This window comes from Malaclemys terrapin, chromosome 2, assembly GCF_027887155.1.
Source record: "Malaclemys terrapin pileata isolate rMalTer1 chromosome 2, rMalTer1.hap1, whole genome shotgun sequence".
In the NCBI taxonomy this organism is placed as follows: Eukaryota; Metazoa; Chordata; order Testudines; family Emydidae; genus Malaclemys; species Malaclemys terrapin.
This window is the reverse complement of record NC_071506.1, coordinates 219,944,394-219,966,341: the sequence shown is the minus strand read 5'-3', so window position 1 is coordinate 219,966,341 and position 21,948 is coordinate 219,944,394. Positions and strand designations below refer to the sequence as shown.

The window sequence follows — 21,948 nt, the reverse complement described above, 5'->3', positions numbered from 1 at the left end:
ATGAAATTAATAGGCAGCACTTTTAAAACAAACAAAAGAAAGTATTTTTTCATACAACACACAGTCAACCTGTGGAACTCTTTGCCAGAGAATGTTGTAAAGGTCAAGACTATAACAGGGTTAAAAAAAAAGAACTAGATAAATTCATGGAGGATAGGTCCATCAATGGCTATTAGCCAGGAGGGGAAGGGATGGTGTCCCTCTGTTTGTCAGAAGCTGGGAATGGGTAACAGGGGATGGATCACTTGATGATTACCTGTTCTGTTCATTCCCTCTGGGGAACCTGGCATTGGCCACTGTTGGAAGACAGGATACTGGGCTAGATGGACCTTTGGTCTGTCCCAGTATGGCCGTTCTTTTCCAGTCTTGATTAGTGATTCTCCAGTCTTATTAGCGTTTAAATTCTCATATAGTGTTTCAACTGGCCCTAAACTCTGTGAATCTCTGAAATCAGGAGTAGCTGTTTATTCCAATGGAATTTCACTACCATAAAACTGGTGTGAGAGGAGAATCAGGTCCAATGTATTTGCACAGGATGTAAATTACTGTCAAATTTGGCCCACAATCTATAGGCCAACTACATATGTCCACAAGTTTGTGATATTAACTGAGCCAGAATAAGTAGTTATCAAAGTATTTTATATGAGACACTTCACCTCACTATTTTTCATTTTTCAAAATTCTCATCTTCAGCACCAATTTTTCAGTTTAATATGCTGGAGAATAAGAGGCTAATACTCTTTGTATTTCTTTTTTTCAACAGAAAGAGTATGTAAGTTGTTTTACCTCCCACGCTGTAAGTTCAGACCATTTAATCTGTTTTAAAATTTAAGAGGAGAGCAAGATACTTGACAGAGCCAATTAAAATAGATAAATTATTAAATAAGCTATTCCTTAGAGTATTTTGTGGAAAGACAGAGATAAAAATGAATGCAGGGAAAAAAAGAGACATTGGAGCTATATGTGTGCTTTGTATTTCAGCTAATATCCCTTTCCAAGAAAACACTGTAAAGTGACAATGGACCAAATGATTCCCAATGGAGTTACACCAGGATGAATTTGGCTCCACACGTTTTGAACCCTTCAATTTTGACAAAGTATTCACATTTCTAGGCATTTTGAATAGTAGTCCAGGGAGTCTCAAACTTCATTGCACCACGACCCCCTTCTGACAACAAAAATTGCTACATGACCCCAGGAGGGGGGGACTAAAGCCTGAGCCCACCCAAGCCCGGCCACCCTGGGGGGATATCAAAGCCAAAGCCCCACTGCCCCGGGGGGCAGGAGGGAGCCGAAGCCCAAGTCCAAGGATTTCAGCTCCAGGCAGGGACCTGTAATCTGAGCCCCACTGCCCAAGGCTGAAGCCCTCAGGCTTCAGCCCCAGACACTGGGGCTCAGGCTTTGCCTTCAGCCCCTGGCCCCAGCAAGTCTAAGCCAGCCCTGGTGACCCCATTAAAATGGAGCTGGAACCTACTTTGGGGTCCCGATCCACAGTTTGAAAACTGCTGCAGTAGTCTGATCTATAAAGTCTGAGTACTGAATACTCTCTGTGATTGATACTCTGTAAGTACCTAGCATTAAGAAAATTAATTAATTTTACCAATTATTGTAACTGTTAAATGTTGTATGGAAAGGTACTTATATTTTTGTTATAGCCCACTCACTCACTGGATAAGTTTGATTGTTTACAGTACAAGCGGCATCTGAGTGCTGCTGAAAGTTTTTTAGTTGATCCCTTTTGACAACTTGGGTGTTGGATATATAACAAGTTTTACTTCAAAGCAGCCTCCTTTTCTGGTTGAACCAATTCTGAAGACTGGACAAAGGCATTCATACTACAACAGAGAAAAGAGAAATATTTTTTTCATTTCTATCAGCTGGGTATAAGTCAAGAGAACTTTAAAGTCACTGAATACAATTTACAGTTCTGAAGCCTAAAACTATACCACTGAATCCACAAATGTTGGGCTGACTACCAAATAAGAACAGAAAGATTTTTGCAAAATGATTTTATATGTATTCTATAAACCTTTTCACAAAAAGAGAAAAATGAAAGGATTGTGAAACTCTTCAAAATTCATTGGCTGCTATGTGACCAGTGATTACATTTTTTAAAAGTCTGTGTGTATATTCTGATGCAAAGCAAGTAAATGCAAGTGGAATTTACAGGCCTGTTCAGTGATTAATCCTTTAAAGCTTTGGAAGACATGAATAGGTTAGGTGAACATTGCTTCAAGTTCATTGCAAATCCCACCTCAAAAGAAAACCTTTAGTTTGTGGTTAAGAACATATTGGCAAAAGATTCAAACAGGATTTATCAGTCTTTTTTATTTTGTGCTTATTTAGCAGACAGTCCAAGAATAATGTTTCATTCCATTCCACTGGCAGGGGAAAAAATGAAGATTATGTTATTGAAAGAAAAAAATATGAAAGTGAGTGTCTGTGCTATTTCAGTTGCTGCACAAACACAATGAATATCTTCTATGAATATATGCATCCGGTAACTTGGTTCTTATAGGGAAAAAAATCACTAAATCTTTCTTTCATCTCAAAATTTCCATTGGAAACCAAACAACAACCACCACCAAAAAAAACCCCTAAAAAACAAAAAAACTCACCCTTTTTAGGACCAGATCCTGGTTGGCACTTGTGGACCCACAAAGAGGACACACGGGCTCTTTCCCACCCCAGCTCGTGTCAACAGCATAAGGATCAGACATAATTTCACTCAGGTAGTGTAATCCTGGCCCCACTGAAGTCAATGGCAAAACTGCCATTGACATCAATAAGGTCAGGATTTCACAAGGATCTTCAGGGATTGCTCCCTCCCTGTTTCCCCAAGGATATCCTGAAGTGGATGGGGACAGCAGGGCCATGACTCTGCCACCCACTCCCCACAGAATAGGACTGGTTCACACAAGGGAGCAAACTGACCCCCCATAAAAGGAGGTAGCAGCAGATGTGCACTTCCTGCTTGCTGGGGAGCTCCCAGAGGCATCCATACAATAGAATTCTTCCTGATGAGCTCCCTGGAATGAAGTGGTCCCACACCACCTCCAATGCATAATTTGTCTTAACAGGCATGATTTAGCCTTCAAAATACTACTACTAAACCTCCCAGCTGCAGTGTAGACACAGTCATAAGAACAATGGGGGATGGCAGGCATTTAGAAAGAGAGCAATTCTGTGAATGTCTCTCTGAAGAAGAAAATTTAATGGCCAGCCTCTGCTAACAAACTTTCAGTTATGAAAACTAACCACAAAAGAAGCCAATATCCTATTTCTTTTCAAAAACTACCCATTGTACCTGGTCTGGTCCCCAGAGAGGCTGGAGGGAGGGGAAACTAAGGGACGTGAGCACACACACATATCTGTGCACACGCGTGCAGTGAAATCTGGGGGTTGCAGGAGGTGGGACAAAACTAGGGACTCTATCTGTGTGCGCAAGGGAATGAAGGGTGGTCCAAAAGGCAAGGGGAATTTGGAAGAAAAGAGATTGGGGGAAATGGAGGTGTACACTTTGGCTGCTGTGCACTGTTCTGGTAAAAAAACAAAACCACATCTGTAATCCCAGTTTAACTAGCCAATATGCTCTGGGTGCTTTGTGTTGTTTCAGAATGGCACAAAGCAGCCAGAGTCTGCCAGTTAATCCCACCGTACAAGATAATTTTTAAAAAGATATAAAACTTGATAGGATATTTCTAATGATTTGAAGATATCACTTGGTAACATTTTTGGTGAGTCTCTTGTTTAAAAATTTCATTCATGAACACTAGTTAAAAAACAAACAAACAAACAAGGATGTTCCCAAACAAAACTACATTAAAATGGAGTTAAGTAGTGTCAATAATTTAGGATCAATTACATCAGATGATGTAAGTATCCTAAAGCCAACAACCTAAAGAGGGGGCAAGAAATACTAATGTGTCATTTAAAAAAAAAATCATGTATTTTAATCTACTTAATTATTTTTTTAAAATTTAATCTGGGAATACAAACATTAAAATGCCTTTTTCATAAATTGTATGATTATGGCATATTTTAACTAAAGGGAAGTTAGAGCACCTCTAACAACCTGGACTGTGTACTTCCATACCATAAATCTGAATTTCTTGGGTTGATGGCACTTTGTTTTGGAATAATTAATATAATTCAGGGTAAGAGACATTACAGAGATTATTGAAATGTACTCTCAATTCTATATCTTAATTCCTAAGTGATGTTTTTGTCTGGGCCTATATGTCTATTATGTTAACCTTAGTAAGATCTTGGATTCGATATCTATGGCAGTGAGTTCTACAAGCTAATCTTTCATTGCATAAGAAAGTATTTCATTTAATCAATTTTAAATTTGTTTTTCAATAGCTTTATGTATGTATTCTGAGAAAGGGTAAACAGGAGTGCTTGATTTTCCCTGACTACATTATTATTTGGTATACCTCTATCAAATCCCTTCCTATTTTTCCTGTCTCTCAACTAAATAATCCCAATCTTTTCAACTTTATTTTTTAAATGGAAGTCTTTTCATATCTGTAGTCATTTTGAATGCCTATCTCTGAACTCTCTCTATTGTTTCTATATCCTTTTTTTAAATAAAGTGACCAGAACTGAACATAATATTCTAGGACAAGGGCATAATATTGATTCAGAAACGAACATTATTATTTTCAATCCCATTTTTTTATTCATCCTAACATTTTATTTGCATGCTGAGCAGAGATTTTCATAAAAACGTTGTCACAGGGCACCTGCATCATTACCCAGTGAACCTCACTGCCTGGCCAGTTAAGATGGTTTTGCAGTCACAAACGCACACCAGGCTGTCTATTTATTACATAACAATACAATGCAATGCAGACTTATAGCAAGGACTGGCTTCCCTGCCGCCCTGCCTGGCCTGGCTCACACTCTGAGATTCCTCCTGAGCTCTTTTGAGCTGCCCTTGATCCCTGTTTCCTCCCCTTATATTCTCCCTTGTTATCCTGTGATTGTCACCCATATGCTCATAATCCCCCACAAGAAAGTGTGTAATTGCCCTCAACTGGGCCTGCAGACTTCTCTAGGCTGCAGCAATGTCAGTGACCAGAGTGTTGCTGACAGCTCCCTGTCACAGATGTCCACAGTCAGATTTTTTCTTGTGTGGTTACAATTAGATTTAGAATCCAGCAGAGCATCTCCATAGTTCAGATCATTCTTTCCAAAGTGTATTACCTTGCTTTTGTCAACAATTAATTTTATTTGCTATTGATGAACTGAGGGTTAGGTCCCTCTGAAATTCCTCATGGTCTTCTCTAGCCTTTTCTAACCTATATAATTTTGTGTGATCTTTAAATTTTGCATCTGAGTATTCACCCATTTTTCCAGATTGCATATATTGAATACTGGTTTCTAGTATCATAACCTTGGGTGTACCAGGCTGTTAGCCTTTTGCCATGTTGAAAATTGGCTATTTATCCCTGCTTTGTTTGCTGTCTTAGTCAATACTTTACATCTCAATCCATGATTATTTTATTTCCTTAGCATCCTCCTGTGAGGGGCTTCATCAAAGAGGTTTTTGAAAATCCAAATAAATTTTGGCAACCAGCTCATCTTTAGCCACCGTTTTGTTGACACCAACAAGGAATTCTAGAAGAGCAGAGGAACGATTTTCTTTACACAGAAATACCGGCTTTAAAAAAAAATTCTTTATCAGACAAGTTCTTGTTATTTAATTATTCTCAGTATGTAAAAACATTTCAAATATTTATGCAATGGTTTCTGTTTTTGTAAACAAAGACAAGATGGAAAAGTGTTCAGGCTCAAAATGTAAAATTGAACACTGAGACACATTAAGTCATATAATAATATACAGAGAAACAACTGAATTCAATTTATAAGCAAATAATATATCTAGTCCTGTTCCCACTGAAATCAGTGGTCCAATTCCCAGACTTTAATGGGGGATAAGCTTCATATATATGCGGTCTCCCACGGTCCTTACAGAAGGACTATAGATTGGATTCTAAGGCTATGTCTACACTACAGGGGGGGATCGATTTCAGATACGCAAATTCAGCTACGGGAATAGCGTAGCTGAATTCGACGTATCTGATCCGACTTACCCCGCTGTGAGGACGGTGGCAAATCGACCGCCGTCGACGGCACTTACTCCTACCTGGGCTGGTGGAGTACGCGCGTCGATTCGGGGATCGATTATCGCGTCCCGACGAGATGCGATAAATCGATCCCCGAGAGATCGATTTCTACCCACCAATCCTGGCGGGTAGTGCAGACAAGCCCTAATTCTGTAAACACAATACATTTAAACATTTGTTCTAGTCAATACCAAAGTTATGGCAGATTTTATTTTAAATAAAATACCACAAAGAATAGAAAACCTCAACTGCATTTTGTGTGTGATGCTTGTATCTCATCCAGTATATTTCTGATGGATTCTACACAGACATCTCCTCTGTGATGTTTCATGCAGGCCTGCTTCCATACTTCTTCAAAGTTTTGATCTGAAATGCTCACTCCGATGTTACGGAGAATTCGTGCAATCTGTAAAGTAATATGTGATGGAATTAATTTTGGTCAGCATTTACTTTAATTAATATAAGGTCTGATTTTGCATTCATTATTCACATGAGGAATCTTAATCTGTCTAGGAGTGACTTTTGCCATTAATGAAGACTACAGGCCAAATCCTGGAGTGCTTAACCAAGCCAGTTTCCATTAAAGTTAATGTGAGTTTTATCTAAGGAAGGACTAAGGACTGCAAGATTTGGCCCTAAATGTATAAACTAGGTTAATGCAGCTGAAAGGTTCAGAAAGGAAGCACACAGAGTTCAGGAAATTTATAAGTTAAGGTTTCCAAAGAATCCTAATAAAACCATGCTACTAATCCATTATCTTTTATTCTTTACATTTATCAACATAAATATTATATTAAAGACTACATTTAACAAGGAAAACATGTCTTGAAAATGCTATGGGCCAGATCCTCAGGTGGTGTACATCAGCATAGCAAGGTTGATTTCAGTGAAGCTACCCCAATTTACACCAGCTTTGGATCTAGCCCTACTTATATACAACGAGATTGATTTTACACCAATGTAATGGAATAGAGGATTGAGCCCCTTAGTTTTTTTAGTTTCTCACATACATATTTATTCTGCATAACAATAATTACTACAAGCTGTGGCGCTGTAGTACTTGCCTAACAGGTAGAGCAGAGTGTGGGTGGAATATTGCCATTCCATATTCATTTGTTCTTTTTCACTGCTTGTCTTTATTTTAGTATATTTTATTTTGTGCATGTTTCTTTCTGATCTTTACTATTAATTCAGGGATTTCTCCCCTAACCTTTGTTCAGCCAAGAACTGGCTGCAAGGCAGCTGCACCAGACAGAGTTACTCCTTTATGGATATTGTTTTTCATTCCAGTGGCTTTTTGGTATACCCTCCACCACTTAGTGAGTGGTGGTGTTCCCAGTTTAGTTGCCAACCACCCAACCTTTGTACTAGCTTGTGATGAATGTATTGATAATTTTTTATTGATAAAAACAGACTAAATCTTTTTCTTACAATCTCATAGAAGTCAATGGGATGACTCTTGGGAGAAAGATGAACAAGATTTGGCCTGATAAATCTTTAACCTTTAACATTCATAGCTTCCTACACTAAAAACAATACTACAATGCCATTTAAGTATACTGTTCTAGGAGACCTTTATCAACACCCTCATAGGGAGTATAAAACATTCTGAGCCCCATTAACCCAGTTTAAAACTACCACCTGTACCTCTATACTAGGTCATTATGTAGCCTGAGCGTTTCATTTTCAAAAGTCATAGTATAAAAAATTATAAAAATTAAATGTGAAAAAATATACCAACAGATATAAAATACTCACTTTACAAATTCACAAATCATCAAGGGTCAGTTTATCTGACTCAACTACCACATTCACAGTCTCTTTTACGCATGTTTATTGTCCAAACTTAGATCAAATCAACAAAAACACAGTTCCTCAACTCACCCTGGGATGTAGCTCACAAGACATTTTCTTTCTTTACTTCTCAGGGACTTCTGCCTCCTGTCCCAGGGACTCTGGTAGTCCTAGTTCTCCCAGGCAGGCTCCCTATTCCCAAGGAGGAGGCAGTGAGAGCCCTCTCTGCCTCTTTCCTGATTAGCTCTCAGCTCACCATCGAGGCTCCACCTCGCCTCTCATTGAGGCTTCCCTCGCCTCTCTTTAAGCTCAGGTGCCCCCTTTTAAAGCTCAAAGTATTACAAGTGATATAATTGCCCCACCCCTCTTAGGCCTTGTCTACTCCTAAGGAAAGCCTTAAAAACCCAGCCTTCCTCCAGGGCCCCCACCTAAAGTGGACCCCAAACACTACCCCAGACTTTTACCATACCAAAACAAAACCTATTTTATATACTACACTCCAGATAAAGTCATACATATTAGGATTTCCCAAATTCCCTCCTCCCCCCGCCACAACAAGTCCTTAAAACAGTACCTGCAGGAACACGTCTCTAACTCCATGCCACTCCGAGTCCTCTGTAGTGTGGCCAGCCTTACAGTCCATACCCTCCTCCTTTATCCAAAATTCTGCCTTACTTCAAAATGCTTTTATGTTTCCTTCCAAAATTATTCCACTGCTACTCGGGCAACCCTTACATCCTAGTAACCTTCCTCCCAGCCGCCCACCAGAGTTCCTCCATATCATCCTCAATCACAGCCCTCTTCTTTCTCCTAGCTGCCAGGGTCATAGAGGGATCTTTGCCTGGTGTCTTGCCTGAACCTCTATAAGCTGAAGGGGGTTGACAGCCATCCCCATATCATCACTGGAGGCAAAGTCTGCATGCCCCCTCAGGAGATCATTTAACCTCCATATTCATCTCAACCTTGCCCCAGCTTGTCTCTGTGATCATACTCTGCTCCTCCCACTCCCTACTGCGTTGGTCCACTTTCCCAACAGCCTCTGTATTGGTGCTGTGGGACAAGCACTCTCTTTTTAGCTTGTTGCACATTTTGCCACCACATCTGACTATTCTGGGTTTATCCAATTTTGGGGTCCCCTTCTTTTCTCTTGCTGCAACTTTTTTCCCTATGAGGGCAGTGCCTTTTAAATGTCCTGCTGTCCCACAGGCACAACCTAGCAGCCCTGTCCTTGTTTTAGCATCAGACAGAATATCAGCCAGAGCCCTTACGGTATCTTTTGCATCCTGCTGTGCAGAGTCACCCTTGCCATCATTGTTCCTATAGGGGCAGGTCCTCCCAATGTGGCCTTCCCACCCACATGCATAGTTTGCCCTCAACTGGGACTCAGACCTCCTGGCCCTTAAACAGCTTTTCCTTGCCTGGTACCTGCCACTACTAACAGTTTCCCTTTGCAGAATCTCCATCATGTACTGCTGCTGCTTCTCTGTTGCCTCCGCCCACCTCTGCATGTCCAGCAGAGGTGAAAGTAAGCCGGTACAGTCCAGTACTGCGTACCAGCAAGAGCCAGTATGCCGGACCGCACTGGCTTCCGCGGCCAGGATTAAAAGTGCTCTGGAGCTCCGAATGAGGCCATGCCCCCTCAGGACTCCGGCAGTACCTGTAAGTTCTGAAAGTTACTTTCACTCCTGATGTCTCTTTTGATTCATCAGAATCTGCAGGAGGACTAGTTAGGTTTGCTGCTGTTGGTTGCCCACTTCCCAGAAATGAAGCAGGAAGCCGGGCAGTTGCTGCTATTCCGCCATATACCAGTTAAAGAAGGTAAATATTCCAGGGCTGAAGAGGACCTCATGGCCTTTTGGCTCCCTCTTTTCCCTCTTCCTTTAAAAAAAAAAAAAAAAACCCACTCAGGACTGGCCTCACTCTCCCCTTGTATCAGGGCCCCTTCAAATTGCCTGCATTCTCCACCATGTGTAACAAGGCAGGGCTTTTCCCCAGCATGTGAAGGACTCACTGCCACACCCAACGTCTCTTTTATGTGGTTTTATTGACCGAACTTAGGTCAAATCAACAAAAACACAATTCCGCAACTCACCCTAGGCTATAGCTCCCAGTGATTTCCCCCCCTTTAGTTCTCTGGTTCCTTCTGCCTCCCCTCTCAGGGGACTCTGGCAGTCTTCCTGCTCCTGTTTCCCTGCCTCCCAACCCAGGAGACTCTGACAGCCCTAACTCTCCAGGGATTCATATTCCCAGGGAGCGGGCAGTGACAGCCCCATGCTACTTTCTCTGCCCCTTTCCTGATTGGCAGTCAGCCTGACTCACCCAGCTACTCCCTCAACAGGTCTCTCTAAGCCCAGGTGCCCTCTTTTAAAGCTCAGCAGGGGTCAGCTGAACCAACACTCACAGTTGCATTGGCCCTGCTCACTCTTAAAGAGACAGTGTCACCCTGTGACATCTTCCCATCTTGAAAACCAGCCCAGGCACAATATCTGCCCCCCTACCCTTTACTGTGATGGTAATGTTGATATTGAATAAGTGAATGACGTTATTTGCCAGTCAAAATAAACTCATTCACTCTAAGGGCCTGATTTGTAGCCCAATGAAAAGACTCTCATTGACTCCAAAGGGCATTGGAACAGGCTCTGATCCAGGACAGCACTAAAGCGCATGCTTAAGTCCCAATGTGTTCAATAAAGTTAAACATGTGATTAAGAGCTTTCCCGAATAGGAATGCTTTCTTCAATTGGGGTGCAGTGAGAACAATTTTTCAGTATGGTCTTAACCTATACTGTTTCATTGGTTAGTAATCTTGTGTCCGCTTTGATTTCTTGTAATGAAGGCTTTTGTAATGAATTGAGGGTCATATTGTGTAACTGACTATTAAGCAAACTCCTCATTGATTTCAATAGGGCTTTTTGCTCAAAAACAGGTGGCATGATACAGTCCCAGGTTTTTAAATTATAATTTCATTAGCCATTGCATGTTTGAGAAAAATTAATTCTCAATATCAAAATAAATTAAAAATTAAACAGAATTATTGAAATATGCAATGCACTGCATGAGTACAGGATGATTTAACACTTTATTGCTGTCTCCTATGTTCTGCATAAACTGGATAGTTTATAATGAAGTTTGACATTTCAGACTACATTATAACTTCAGAGAACAGTTTTGTCTAATGCATGATAAGTATAATGGGCTTATCAATGAAGCATAAATTCTATTTGCTGTTAGCTATATTCTGTGCACATGGATTTCCTGCTTCAGACAGATTATAAAATGTTAATACGCTCATGTGCAAGTCATTCTGAGGAATTCTGACAAGTCATCTTTTATATCTGAGGCCTCTAATTAGCAGTATACCTTACTGTAAAATACCTAACCACGCTCCAAGTGCACTTTCAAGCATGACTGAATACTTTATATAATAAAATGACCAAGGGAGGGAAGGAGGTTGTTGAGTCCCCTTTTTTAATTTTAGATTTGAATTTTATGTTTTGAGTTAGTATTATCTTAGAACTTTAATAGGCATCTCTTTAAAGTAATAAAATCAGCTCTTAATTTGTAACGTTGCTGGCATTAGAAAATACAAGAAAAGTAGTATTCAGTAATAAAACAGTGAAACAGTACAGAATAATGGAAGATACACAAGCCATTGATAAATTAGATTTTCACACTAAGATGTTTAAGTGTGTGTGAGAGAGGCATGGGAGTCCTACCAGAATTAAATGATTTTCTCTCATTTCCCATTGCCAGGACAAAAATGTAAATAAAAAATGTCTGTGTTCCTTCATACCCTTTGCATTAAATGTGAGGATTTCATTAAAAATGCTGACACATATTAATATATTTTCAAAAATAACCAGCCTATTCCAGTCATTTGGTTTTATAAAACACATACAACATATCCTATCACAACCAGTTCCTGCCCCATTCCTCTGCAGGTGCAAGAGACCCAAAACACAGCTGAACTGCCTCAATTCTATTATAATGCAGGAGAGGCGGGGCCTCTAAGGGTATGTCTACACTGCAGTTAAACACCCGCGGCTGGCCCGTGTCAGCTGACTCAGGTTTGCAGGGCTCAGGCCAGGGAGCTATTTAATTGTGGTATAGACGTTTAGGTTTGGGCTGAAGCCCAGGCTCTGGGAGCCCACACTGGGGAAGAGTCCCAAAGCTTGTGCTCCAGCCCAAGCCCAAATGTCTCCCCTGCAAATAAGCAGCCTCTTAGACCGAGCCCCACGAATCCGAATCAGCTGACACAGGCCAGCCACGGGTGTTCAATTGCAGTGTAGACATGCCCTGAAGTTCTAGATATGAAAATTGTGCAACCCCTGTACAAAACCACTGCACCATTCAGTCACATCTTTTTCCACCGCAGAACAGACAGGGTGATTTGGGATGGGGCCAGGCCAGTAGGTCTATGACTATGTGGATAATCTGGTTTAAACCTCCACAAGGGGGAAGGAGTGTAGACGTTATTGCATCCATGGAAGATAGAATCTGTCCCCCCATCTCTCACAGAGACTGCCTATTAACGTGGGCTTTGCAAAAAAGTTTAGAATTTGGCCCTCTGTGAGTAATGGGTGACATCTAGCAAAATCTTAAAACTACCTGAAGTAAACTTAGGTGGCAGCATACTTAAGGTATTTGTCATTTGACACATGTTTTAGGGTGATATAAATGTGATAAAGTTCTTATCATTTAGATAATAGGATGCCAAGGTAACAAAGTAACTGACATGATGATTTTTCTTCTGTTATAGCAATGACATATGCTCAAATGATATGTATAAGGGGTAAACATTTGAGAGCAGTATTTGTGTAATGGGAGCAAGTGCATCAGCAATCAAAGCTCACAACTTCAAGGAAGAAATCCTGGAATATTTCTGTCTAAAATCAGCTAAAAGAATAGAGCCAGTCAGAGTAGAACTATCATTCTATAAATGTACTATAAAAATGCTTTTGTATGAATTACATTCAGGTGAAAAGGGCAACAAACTTAAAGGGACTCCCAGGAATATAATAAATTAAATCTGGATTAACAGTTTTGCACCTTAATTGCAGCACCCGGAAAAGTAGAGGGAAACTTTGGGGATCACAATGGGGGAGGGAGGAAAGGAATGAGGTAAATGCTATAGATGTGTTCGGTGAAGTGAGAACACTTCAAAAGTTCTGGAGGTTTAGAAAAGCATCTGTATATTTGTATGTTTTTCCTGAGTTTTGCCCACCATTATTATTAAAAAAATCTACTACTTGTGAAAATGAGTCTAAAACTGAAATATCACTCAAAGACTGAACTTCTGTGTATAATAATGTGAACAAAAACTATGTTTGGTGACAGCTATGGTTGCATCACAACCCAGCCTGCTAACTGAAAACCAGGAAGTGTGAAAATAAAAAAGTTAGTCTCCATTATTCTTTGCCATGTTCACATCACTTACAACACTGTCAACACCACAGTCCAGCATTTCACAAGGCATCCGCTCCAACACATACCACACAATAATACCGTGATGCTCTGTACCTCGGGGGAACACCCAGCACCCCCATGTTCATCTTTATCAAGAGCCCAATCTTATCATTGGCAGTCAATGGGAATTTTTCTAGAATGCAACTACATCTTTGTACACCTCTACCCCAATATAACGCTGTCTTCAGGAGCCAAAAAATCTTACCGCATTATAGATAAAACCGCATTATATCGAACTTGCTTTGATCCGTGGGAGCGCGCAGCCCCGCCCCCCCGGAGCACTGCTTTACCGTGTTATATCTGAATTCGTGTTATATCGGGTCACATTATATCGGGGTAGAGGTGTATGTATGAAATTCTCTTCTCTTGTCCTCTCTTTGTAATCCTTTTATTAATCTTTTTTCATAAAGTTTTTTAGAAGTCTGCATTCTGAAGACTGAAGAAATCAGAAATTTTTTGAAGACACGATGGCCATGATTCAGCAAAGCACATAAGTATGTGTTTAAGTGGTTTGCTGAATTGGGACCTATATGGCACTTAATTTGTAATGAAAGAGGTGTCGGGGCTCCAGCAATTATGTGCCAGGGCATAACCAATTTTTTTTACATTCATAACTGATGCAGCAAGCCCAGAGGTGCCGGGACTATGAACTGCCAAGCCTAGAGGTGCGGGGGGGCTCAGCCCTGGCAAGCCCTAGCATAAATTAAGCACTGGACTTATATTTGTACAACTTATACAGTATGTCTGACATCATATATTTCATGTAAGTGCTATATTGTCATTATCTGAGCTTAGGAGGTTTTGTAAATGTAAAGACACTGTGGGTAAAATTTTCAAAATCACGTAAGTGACTTAGGACTCTATAGCACTTAGAAGGCTAAGTCACATGACTTTAGGTGGCTCTTAGGAGCTTCAATCACTGAGACACTTTTGAAAATTTTGTCATATACTCGTATTAACTAATACTTGTAAAATTAGTGGATCATAGAAACTTAAGCTCCAGTTCAACAAACCATCTCTTTTCAACAAAGCACTTCAGCAAATTTTAAGTGCTTTGCTGACTAGCAACAGACTTATATACCTGCTTATGTGCTTTGTTGAACTGGAGCCTTAATGAAGAATGTTGAATAATTACCTTCTTTATGCTATTGGACAGTGTATGACTGTAAAGGAAGTTGGCATTTCTTCAAGAACCATACGATTAAGATTAAGGGATTTTAGTGTACGTGGTCCCAGATTAGTTTAAACTGATATGAAAAGATAAATTACGTCATTCATATTTTTTTCCTGATGGATCCTCAAGTCACAGAGTTAAGGTTATTTTAGCTCTATATTTGGCACTGGTATGACCACTGCTGGAATACTGTGTCCAATTCTGGTGCCCACAATTCAAGAAGGATGTTGATAAATTGGAAAGGGTTCAGAAAAAAGCAATGGGAATGATTAAAAAGCCTGTGTTAGAGCAATAGACTCCGGGAATTCCATCTATTTAGCTTAACAAAGAGAAGGTTAAGGGGCGACTTGATTGTAATCTACAAATACCTACATGGGGAACAAATATTTAATAATGGGCTCTTCAGTTTAGCAGAGAAAGGCATAACACGATCCAATGGCTGGAAATTGAAGTAGACAAATTCAGACTCGAAGTAAGGTGTAAATTTTTAACAGTCAGAGTAATTAATCATTGGAACACTTTCCCAAGGATCATAGTGGATTCTCCATCACAGAAATTTTTGAAATCAAGACTGGATGTTTTTCTAAAATATATGCTCTAGGAATAATTTTCAGGAAGTTCTGTGGCCCATGTTACACACAGGGTCAGACTAGATGATCACAATTGACCCTTCTGGCCTTGGAATCTATGAAAGGCTGTATGGGTGCCTTAGCAGTGCATTTCTTTGCCTTCATATGTTTGGCTCTCTTAAGATTAACTTTAAGTTCTGAATTTTCTGGGTTCATAATGCTTGTTTTTGTAATAATTAAAACATTCTTATAATTTTTTCATCCTTAAATTATTGGTATGTACTATTAATAAAGATATCAGTTTAACCTAATTTTCTGTCTGCTAATATTAATCTTGGGCACTTGTAAAAGGCCAAATATTTCATCCACAGATCTCAGTGCTTTACAAATCATTATTAACCACATTTTACAGATAGCAAAACTTTGGTACAGAAAGGTTACATGACTTGCCAAATTACACAATAAGTCAATCATAAATCTGGGAATTTAACCCAGGTTTTTTGACTTTCAGTGTGGTGCCCTATCTGCTTGACCACATAACCTCCCAGACCCATTCTGCAGGTGTACCAGAGGTATCTAGAGAAAATCTTCAGAAGCAAGGTACAGTACCTCTGACTTTGGTCTTGTCTTAAAAAAATCTCTCTCATACACTCCTTTCTGGCTGAAGACAGATGGACATAATAATGCATAAGCATTGGCTTCATCACCATAATTAGTTCTGTCACTGATGCGGCGAACACGAGGGGCAGGAATATCTGAACGAATGGTTGGAACGCCGTATAATGGGTAACCTGTGGAGAAGTAATCAATACATAACATAAAGAAATGAAAGAACTATGCTTGCAGCAGTAGCTTACAAAGAAATAGCAGCTGTGTCATATAGTATTCCCCCAAACTAGGGAAGGGTGAACTACTTTGGATAAAATAAGAACTGACCTGAAATTCTGACTGAAACTCAAGTCAAATCTTTTTTTATGGGGTTTTAAAAAAGAGATTATTTAATTTTCTTCCCACCCAGTTTTTACATGCTTCTACACTTCATAGTTTCATCTAGAACCAGAAGCATAAGTATTTAAATATTATAAGGAAGGTTATTGTTGCTTTATTTCCAACCAAGTCAAAAACAGGATTTTATTAGAAATATCATAAAAAAACTGGTTCTCCTGAGACTTCCAGTATAACTTCTAGATCAAAGAGTTTTGATTAACATCCAAACTTTTGGGTTCTTATCCAAAATGAACCTCCAAAACTTAATCTTAAGTATATGAATCAAATTTGGTTTAATACTGTTAGATAAATTTGATTTAGGTAGTGGGCTCTCCTATGTAATTAGCACATTTGCCAATACTTTCTAAAATTGCTTCTGATTTTGTCTTCACTAGCATTCACTGTACTTACAAGTTGCAGGGAGACCTCCTACAGTTGCATTGTACTGAGAAGAAGTTGTGCGATAATCAGCAAATACACGATCTGTTGGTCTTGTAAGAGTTTTTGGTGTCTTTTCTGAGGTTCCAGGTTCCTTTGGTACAAGATCTTCATCTTTTAACAGTGATCCATTGTTTGTTTTGATTTCTGCATCTTCAGATAGGGAAGGCTCAGAACCATCTGGCTTTTTCCCTATAAAATGTGAAGGTTATAAAATAGCCAAAATTATTAGATGCCCACAACATAGTAAATATTTTAAGTAGTAAAAACAGTGACTTAACCCTACATTATTATTGAGTAGAAAAGATTTAATATATAGATTACACATTTTCAAATGGTTCTGAGAGATTTTTAATCTCTCCTGCTTTATGGGATACATTTGCATAGCAAAATAAACTTCACAAAAGAAAAAGCCCTACTGTTCTGAGATTTGCACCTGATAGGCTCTAATATTAACCCAACTTTAAAAAGTACTTATGATAAAATCAGAATCCCTAGACTTTTACAATCTCCAGTGGATCACTTCAAGGAAAAATAAAAACAAAACTTCCTCCAAGGATTTCTCCAGATTGCAAAGAGAGAAATCTTTGATGCAATCCGCTTAAATAGTAAAGTACACATATATGAAAAAGGAAAAAACAACCGTTACTACTCACGTCTGACAGATTAAAATTCAGTTATTGTAATTTACTTTGATACCGCACAATGAGGCAGTGGTGGTCATGGAACTATTCTCTTCTGTAGAGGTTCTTATACTGCATTTATTATTATAGTTTCTGAGCACCATCCAACAGAGCATTAAGCAACATGACTACACATTTGTCACATATTATTTGTTCTCTCATGTTGGTTATGGCTCCCTGATTCTTTGCTCCAGCACAGCTTAGAGCAGTGGTTCTCAACCAGGGGTACGTGTACCCCTGGGGGTACACAGAGGTCTTCGGGGGTACATCAACTCATCTAGATATTTGTTTTACAACAGGCTACATAAAAAGCACTAGCAAAGTCAATACAAACTAAAATTTCGTACAGACAATGACTTGTTTATACTGCTCTATATACTATACACTAAAATGTAAGTACAATATTTATATTCCAGTTGACTTATTTTATAACTAAATGGTAAAAATGAGAAAGTGAGCAATTTTTCAGTAATACTGTGGCTGTGACACTTTTGTATTTTATGTATGATTTTGTGAACAAGTACTTTTTAAGTGAGCTGAAACTTGGGGGTACGCAAGACAAATCAGACTCCTGGAAGTGGTACAGTAGTCTGGAAAGGTTGAGAGCGACAGGCTTAGAGCAATCTGAGGGCTGTACAGAACACATGCCATATGAGGTCAGCTGAACTGCATTGTATAGGACACTCTGACTGCTTCCACACCACCACTCTTTTCTGTCCCTGTGTTGACCGGAGACATCAAAGCGGAAGATGATGAGCCATCTACACTGTATGATGCCAACTGGGGAACTCCCAAGTAGGCGCTTGTGGGTAGTTTGTGCTCTTTTTACTCTGCTTGGGTAATATAAAGGGAGAGGAATGGACTGGAGAATCTAATATCTAAAGGACACATTGCCAGCTATCATAATTTCAAAAAATTGTATCAAGAGCTCAATGTTCAAATGGAAACATTACAGATAAATCCAGGGTTTTGCTAGCAAATGCAAACTTTTAATATTTTTCTCTAGTCATTTCTATTTTGTTTTCCAATCGAACCCCCTTCCCAAACTCTAGCAAATGGGCTTGGTAATTCCCAGTGGGGAATCCATTCATCCAGCACACAGATCAGAGGAGCCTCTTTGTAGCCATGCTCCGCAATGTACTGGGGGCCTGGAAGCACTTGCATGGGCTTCCAATTTCTACGTCTCCTGTTTAGTATGTGTTCTGCTTCAGCCAGGGCCTTTTCCAGTGGCTGAGGAACAGACAGGATTATCCTGTAAGTGATTTCTAGCACTAAATCACATACCTTTTGTAATTATGTTTTTTTCAAATTCTTCAATAGACATTTTGTCTTTCCAGTTAAGAAAGTTTACAAACTCCAGATAGTCAATCAGACCATCTTTATCCAAATCACAGTAATCAAATAAAGCATCCAGCAGTTCCTCATCTAGATCGAGATTTAGCTGAAAACAAGACTTCCTCAGTTCTTCTTTGTCTATCTTCCCATCACCGTTCTATGACAAAGAACACACAACAATTATCATCACAAACACTGCATCAGAGGTGTTCAAACTATGGCCCATGGTCCGGATACAGACAGTAGGTCATAAACATGTAGCCAATCATATCATTTAAGAATATTCAAATTGCAGAATCTTGGACTCATAGACATGTATGATTGGGGAGGGACCACAAGAGGTGATCACGTTGAGCCCCCTGCGCTGAGGTAGGACTGATAAAAACTTAGACCATCCAAGATAAGTGTTTGCCCAACCTGTTCTTAAAAACCTCCAATGATGGGGATTCCACAACCTCCCTTGGAAACCTATACCAGACCTAACTACCCTCAAAGTTAGTTTTTCCTAATAGCTAACTTAAATCTTCCTTGCTACAGATTAAGCCCATTACTTTTTGTCCTACCAGTGGACATGAAAAACAATCAATCACCGTCCTCTTTATAACAGCCCTTAACATATTTGAAGACTGTCATCAGGTCCCCTCTCAGTCTTCTTTTCCTCAGACTAAACATGCCAAAATTTTTTAACCTATCTTTATAGGTCAGGTTTCCTAAGCCTTTTACCATTTTTGTTCTTTTCCTCTCAACTCTCTCCAATTTATCCACATCATTCCCAAAGACAGAATCCAAAAATCCAGAGCAGTTTGGGAACTCACAATCTGAATTCACAAGCATCAATGAAATAACTTTTTACTTAGATAATAAGGTAACTTGAAATTAAGAGCTAATGTCAAAGTAACAGTGTATTGTGACAAGATGACAATCTAATAATAAATGCTGAGGCAAAGATAAGACTTCTTTTCAAATAAGGTGTCAATCCAGAGTGAACACTATAGTTAAGGTTCCACAGGGAATTCCAATATAACTCCCATGTTTTTTCTCTTGGACCTGAATTTTTTCAAGCTCAGTCTCTGAAGAAGTAAAATTTGGAGAAAAGTCTGAAGAAAATCATTCAAACACTTTTGAATTATGAAAGACTGACATAAAATATACTTATATAGCTTTTAAAAAGTTAAGATTACTTCTGCTCACTGATTTCCTTTGCTTGCTGATATCTTAAAAACAATGGAACAACAAAATTTCAAATCTGGCATGTAGCTAGTCCTTCATGAAGAACAGTCACTTAGCTAAGCTTGAAAACAAATATATTAAAATATTTATGTGGTTGAGAAATTGCTTCTGAATATGTCCATGGGCATCTGCTAAGACATGTCAAAGTTTCCAGTAAAACCTTCCAGTTACAAACAGCCTAGTGGCCCAGGCAAGGAGTGGAGCTGTTTTCAGGCTGTTGTGATAATTTGGACATAGGGGAACTGCAGTTGTGTCAGGGAAATATGCAGCAAAGAACCTTAACATCAGGAAGTGGAGAAAATCATAGCTTCACAAAATATCATAGATCCTATGATTTTAGAGTTACACCAGTGGTGGTAGAAGCAAACTGTAATTGGGGGTGCGGGAGATGGAAGGACAGGAGGGGCAGAGAAGGGAGGTACTGAGTCTTGGTGTGGGGCCTGGGGATTCCTACTATTCCATCCCTCCGGATCCTGCTCTTTACTCCTCGGCCCAAACCTGGGCCCACCAGTCCTGTTTTTACCTATGCTCCCCCTCCCAAGCATGCATAAGTTTACGCACCAGCAGAGCCACCGTAATATTTCCATTGCACGGGAGCTAGCCCCTCCTGCCACACCCTAATTCTGCCGCCTGCACCACTCTACAAATTTTGTTCAATTCTACAATACTATATAGCTCGACTTTCTGCACACACCCATTCACCAAACTACTCTGCCCTTCCCAATACTATTAGTTGTGAATGGTTGTTGCAGTAGTTAGGTGTGCTGGCAGATGGTAGTTTGGGAAAGCAATTGCTGGAAGGCTGGTATCCTTAGCTGAGACAGAGTGTGACGCATGGCTAGAAAGGGTTAAACATCCTGAAAAATAAATAGCCCTCAAAAGACATGTGGGGAGATGATGTTTGTGTTCTTGTGTATTTATCTACTTCGATAGAACGCTGTCCTCGGGAGCCAAAAAATTTTTACCGCGTTATAGGTGAAACCGCGTTATATTGAACTTGCTTTGATCCACCGGAGTGCGCAGCCCCACCCCCCCCGGAGCACTGCTTTACCGCGTTATATCCGAATTCGTGTTATATCGGGTCGCGTTATGTCGAGGTAGAGGTGTATGAGTAGAGTCAACAATGAAATCAACAGTCCCTGTCTATGGTGTATTCTGATAGTTCAGAGATCAAAAGAACATACTAGCATTTAAATGAATTGTAAACACGGGATATCTCTGTATTCATCTCTCTTTGAAATGTACTGTGAATGGTGAAGGAACAAGCAAATTGCCTTATTTTTAATTCGTATAGCTAAGTACTGGTGATGGACCTCCTTCAAAGTCATCCTAACTACCTTTTGTTCCCGGAGGAAATTCCAACTTGTCAAAGAGAACATAAAATTGTAAAAAAGATCCTTGGGTCCTGATTCTGTCATCTCAGACCTGCTTAAGCTTCATCGGGGGAAGTTTGAGTTGCAAGACTGATGTCCCAGCTATGCTGGTATGCCCTGAATATGATATTTGGACATTGAACTATAACCTATGAACTATTACTGAAAGAACTCTTTGCAACTACAAAGCTCACCATCTCTGCTATGAATCTGAACCTCAATGAATTGAACGCATGTCTGTATGTATAATGATCTTTTAACCATTCTCTCTCTCTCTCTTTTATTTTTTAATAAATATTAGTTTAGTTAATAAGTATTGGCTGTAGCGTGTATTTGTGTAAGATCTGAAATATTCAATAACCTGGGAGGTAGTGTGTCCGATCCTTTGGGATTGGTAGAACCTTTTCTTTTATATGATGAAATAAGATTTTCAGGAATCTTCATCTTATTTGATTTAGATACCTGGATGGAGGCCTGAGGCTGGATCACTTTAAGGGAACTGTGTTGTTTGGACTTCTGAGTAACAAGTGAGGTAATAAAGAAGCTGTTTTATGCTGGCTTGGTAAATCTAAGTATTGGAATATCCACCAGCTTTTTGGGGATTGTCTGCCACATTCTTTGCAGTTCGCCCTAATTGAGTGACCTCATCTGGCCCCCACTGGGCCCCCGTCACACAGAGTTATGTCTGTGGTATGTGATTTGTGGTGTATGGTAGTTTTGTTAGTAGTAAGGTGTGTACCTGTGGGTGCAGGAGCGGAGAGTAGG

At 39.7% G+C, this 21,948-nt stretch overlaps 1 protein-coding gene across 2 annotated transcripts in view; it reads right to left on the bottom strand.

Moving 5' to 3' along the window:
* Positions 1-4,403: 4,403 nt before the first annotated feature.
* EFHB (EF-hand domain family member B) overlaps positions 4,404-21,948 on the bottom strand; it is a 34,837-nt gene continuing 17,292 nt past the window's right edge. For both annotated transcript variants that reach the window (XM_054018777.1, XM_054018776.1), the window contains exons 10-13: positions 18,530-18,737; positions 16,536-16,754; positions 15,747-15,928; positions 4,404-6,540 (exon numbers count right to left, since the gene is read on the bottom strand). In XM_054018777.1, coding sequence (XP_053874752.1) covers positions 6,379-6,540; positions 15,747-15,928; positions 16,536-16,754; positions 18,530-18,737 — 771 coding nt within the window. In that variant the 3' untranslated portion in view covers positions 4,404-6,378. The remainder of the gene's footprint in view (positions 6,541-15,746; positions 15,929-16,535; positions 16,755-18,529; positions 18,738-21,948) is intronic.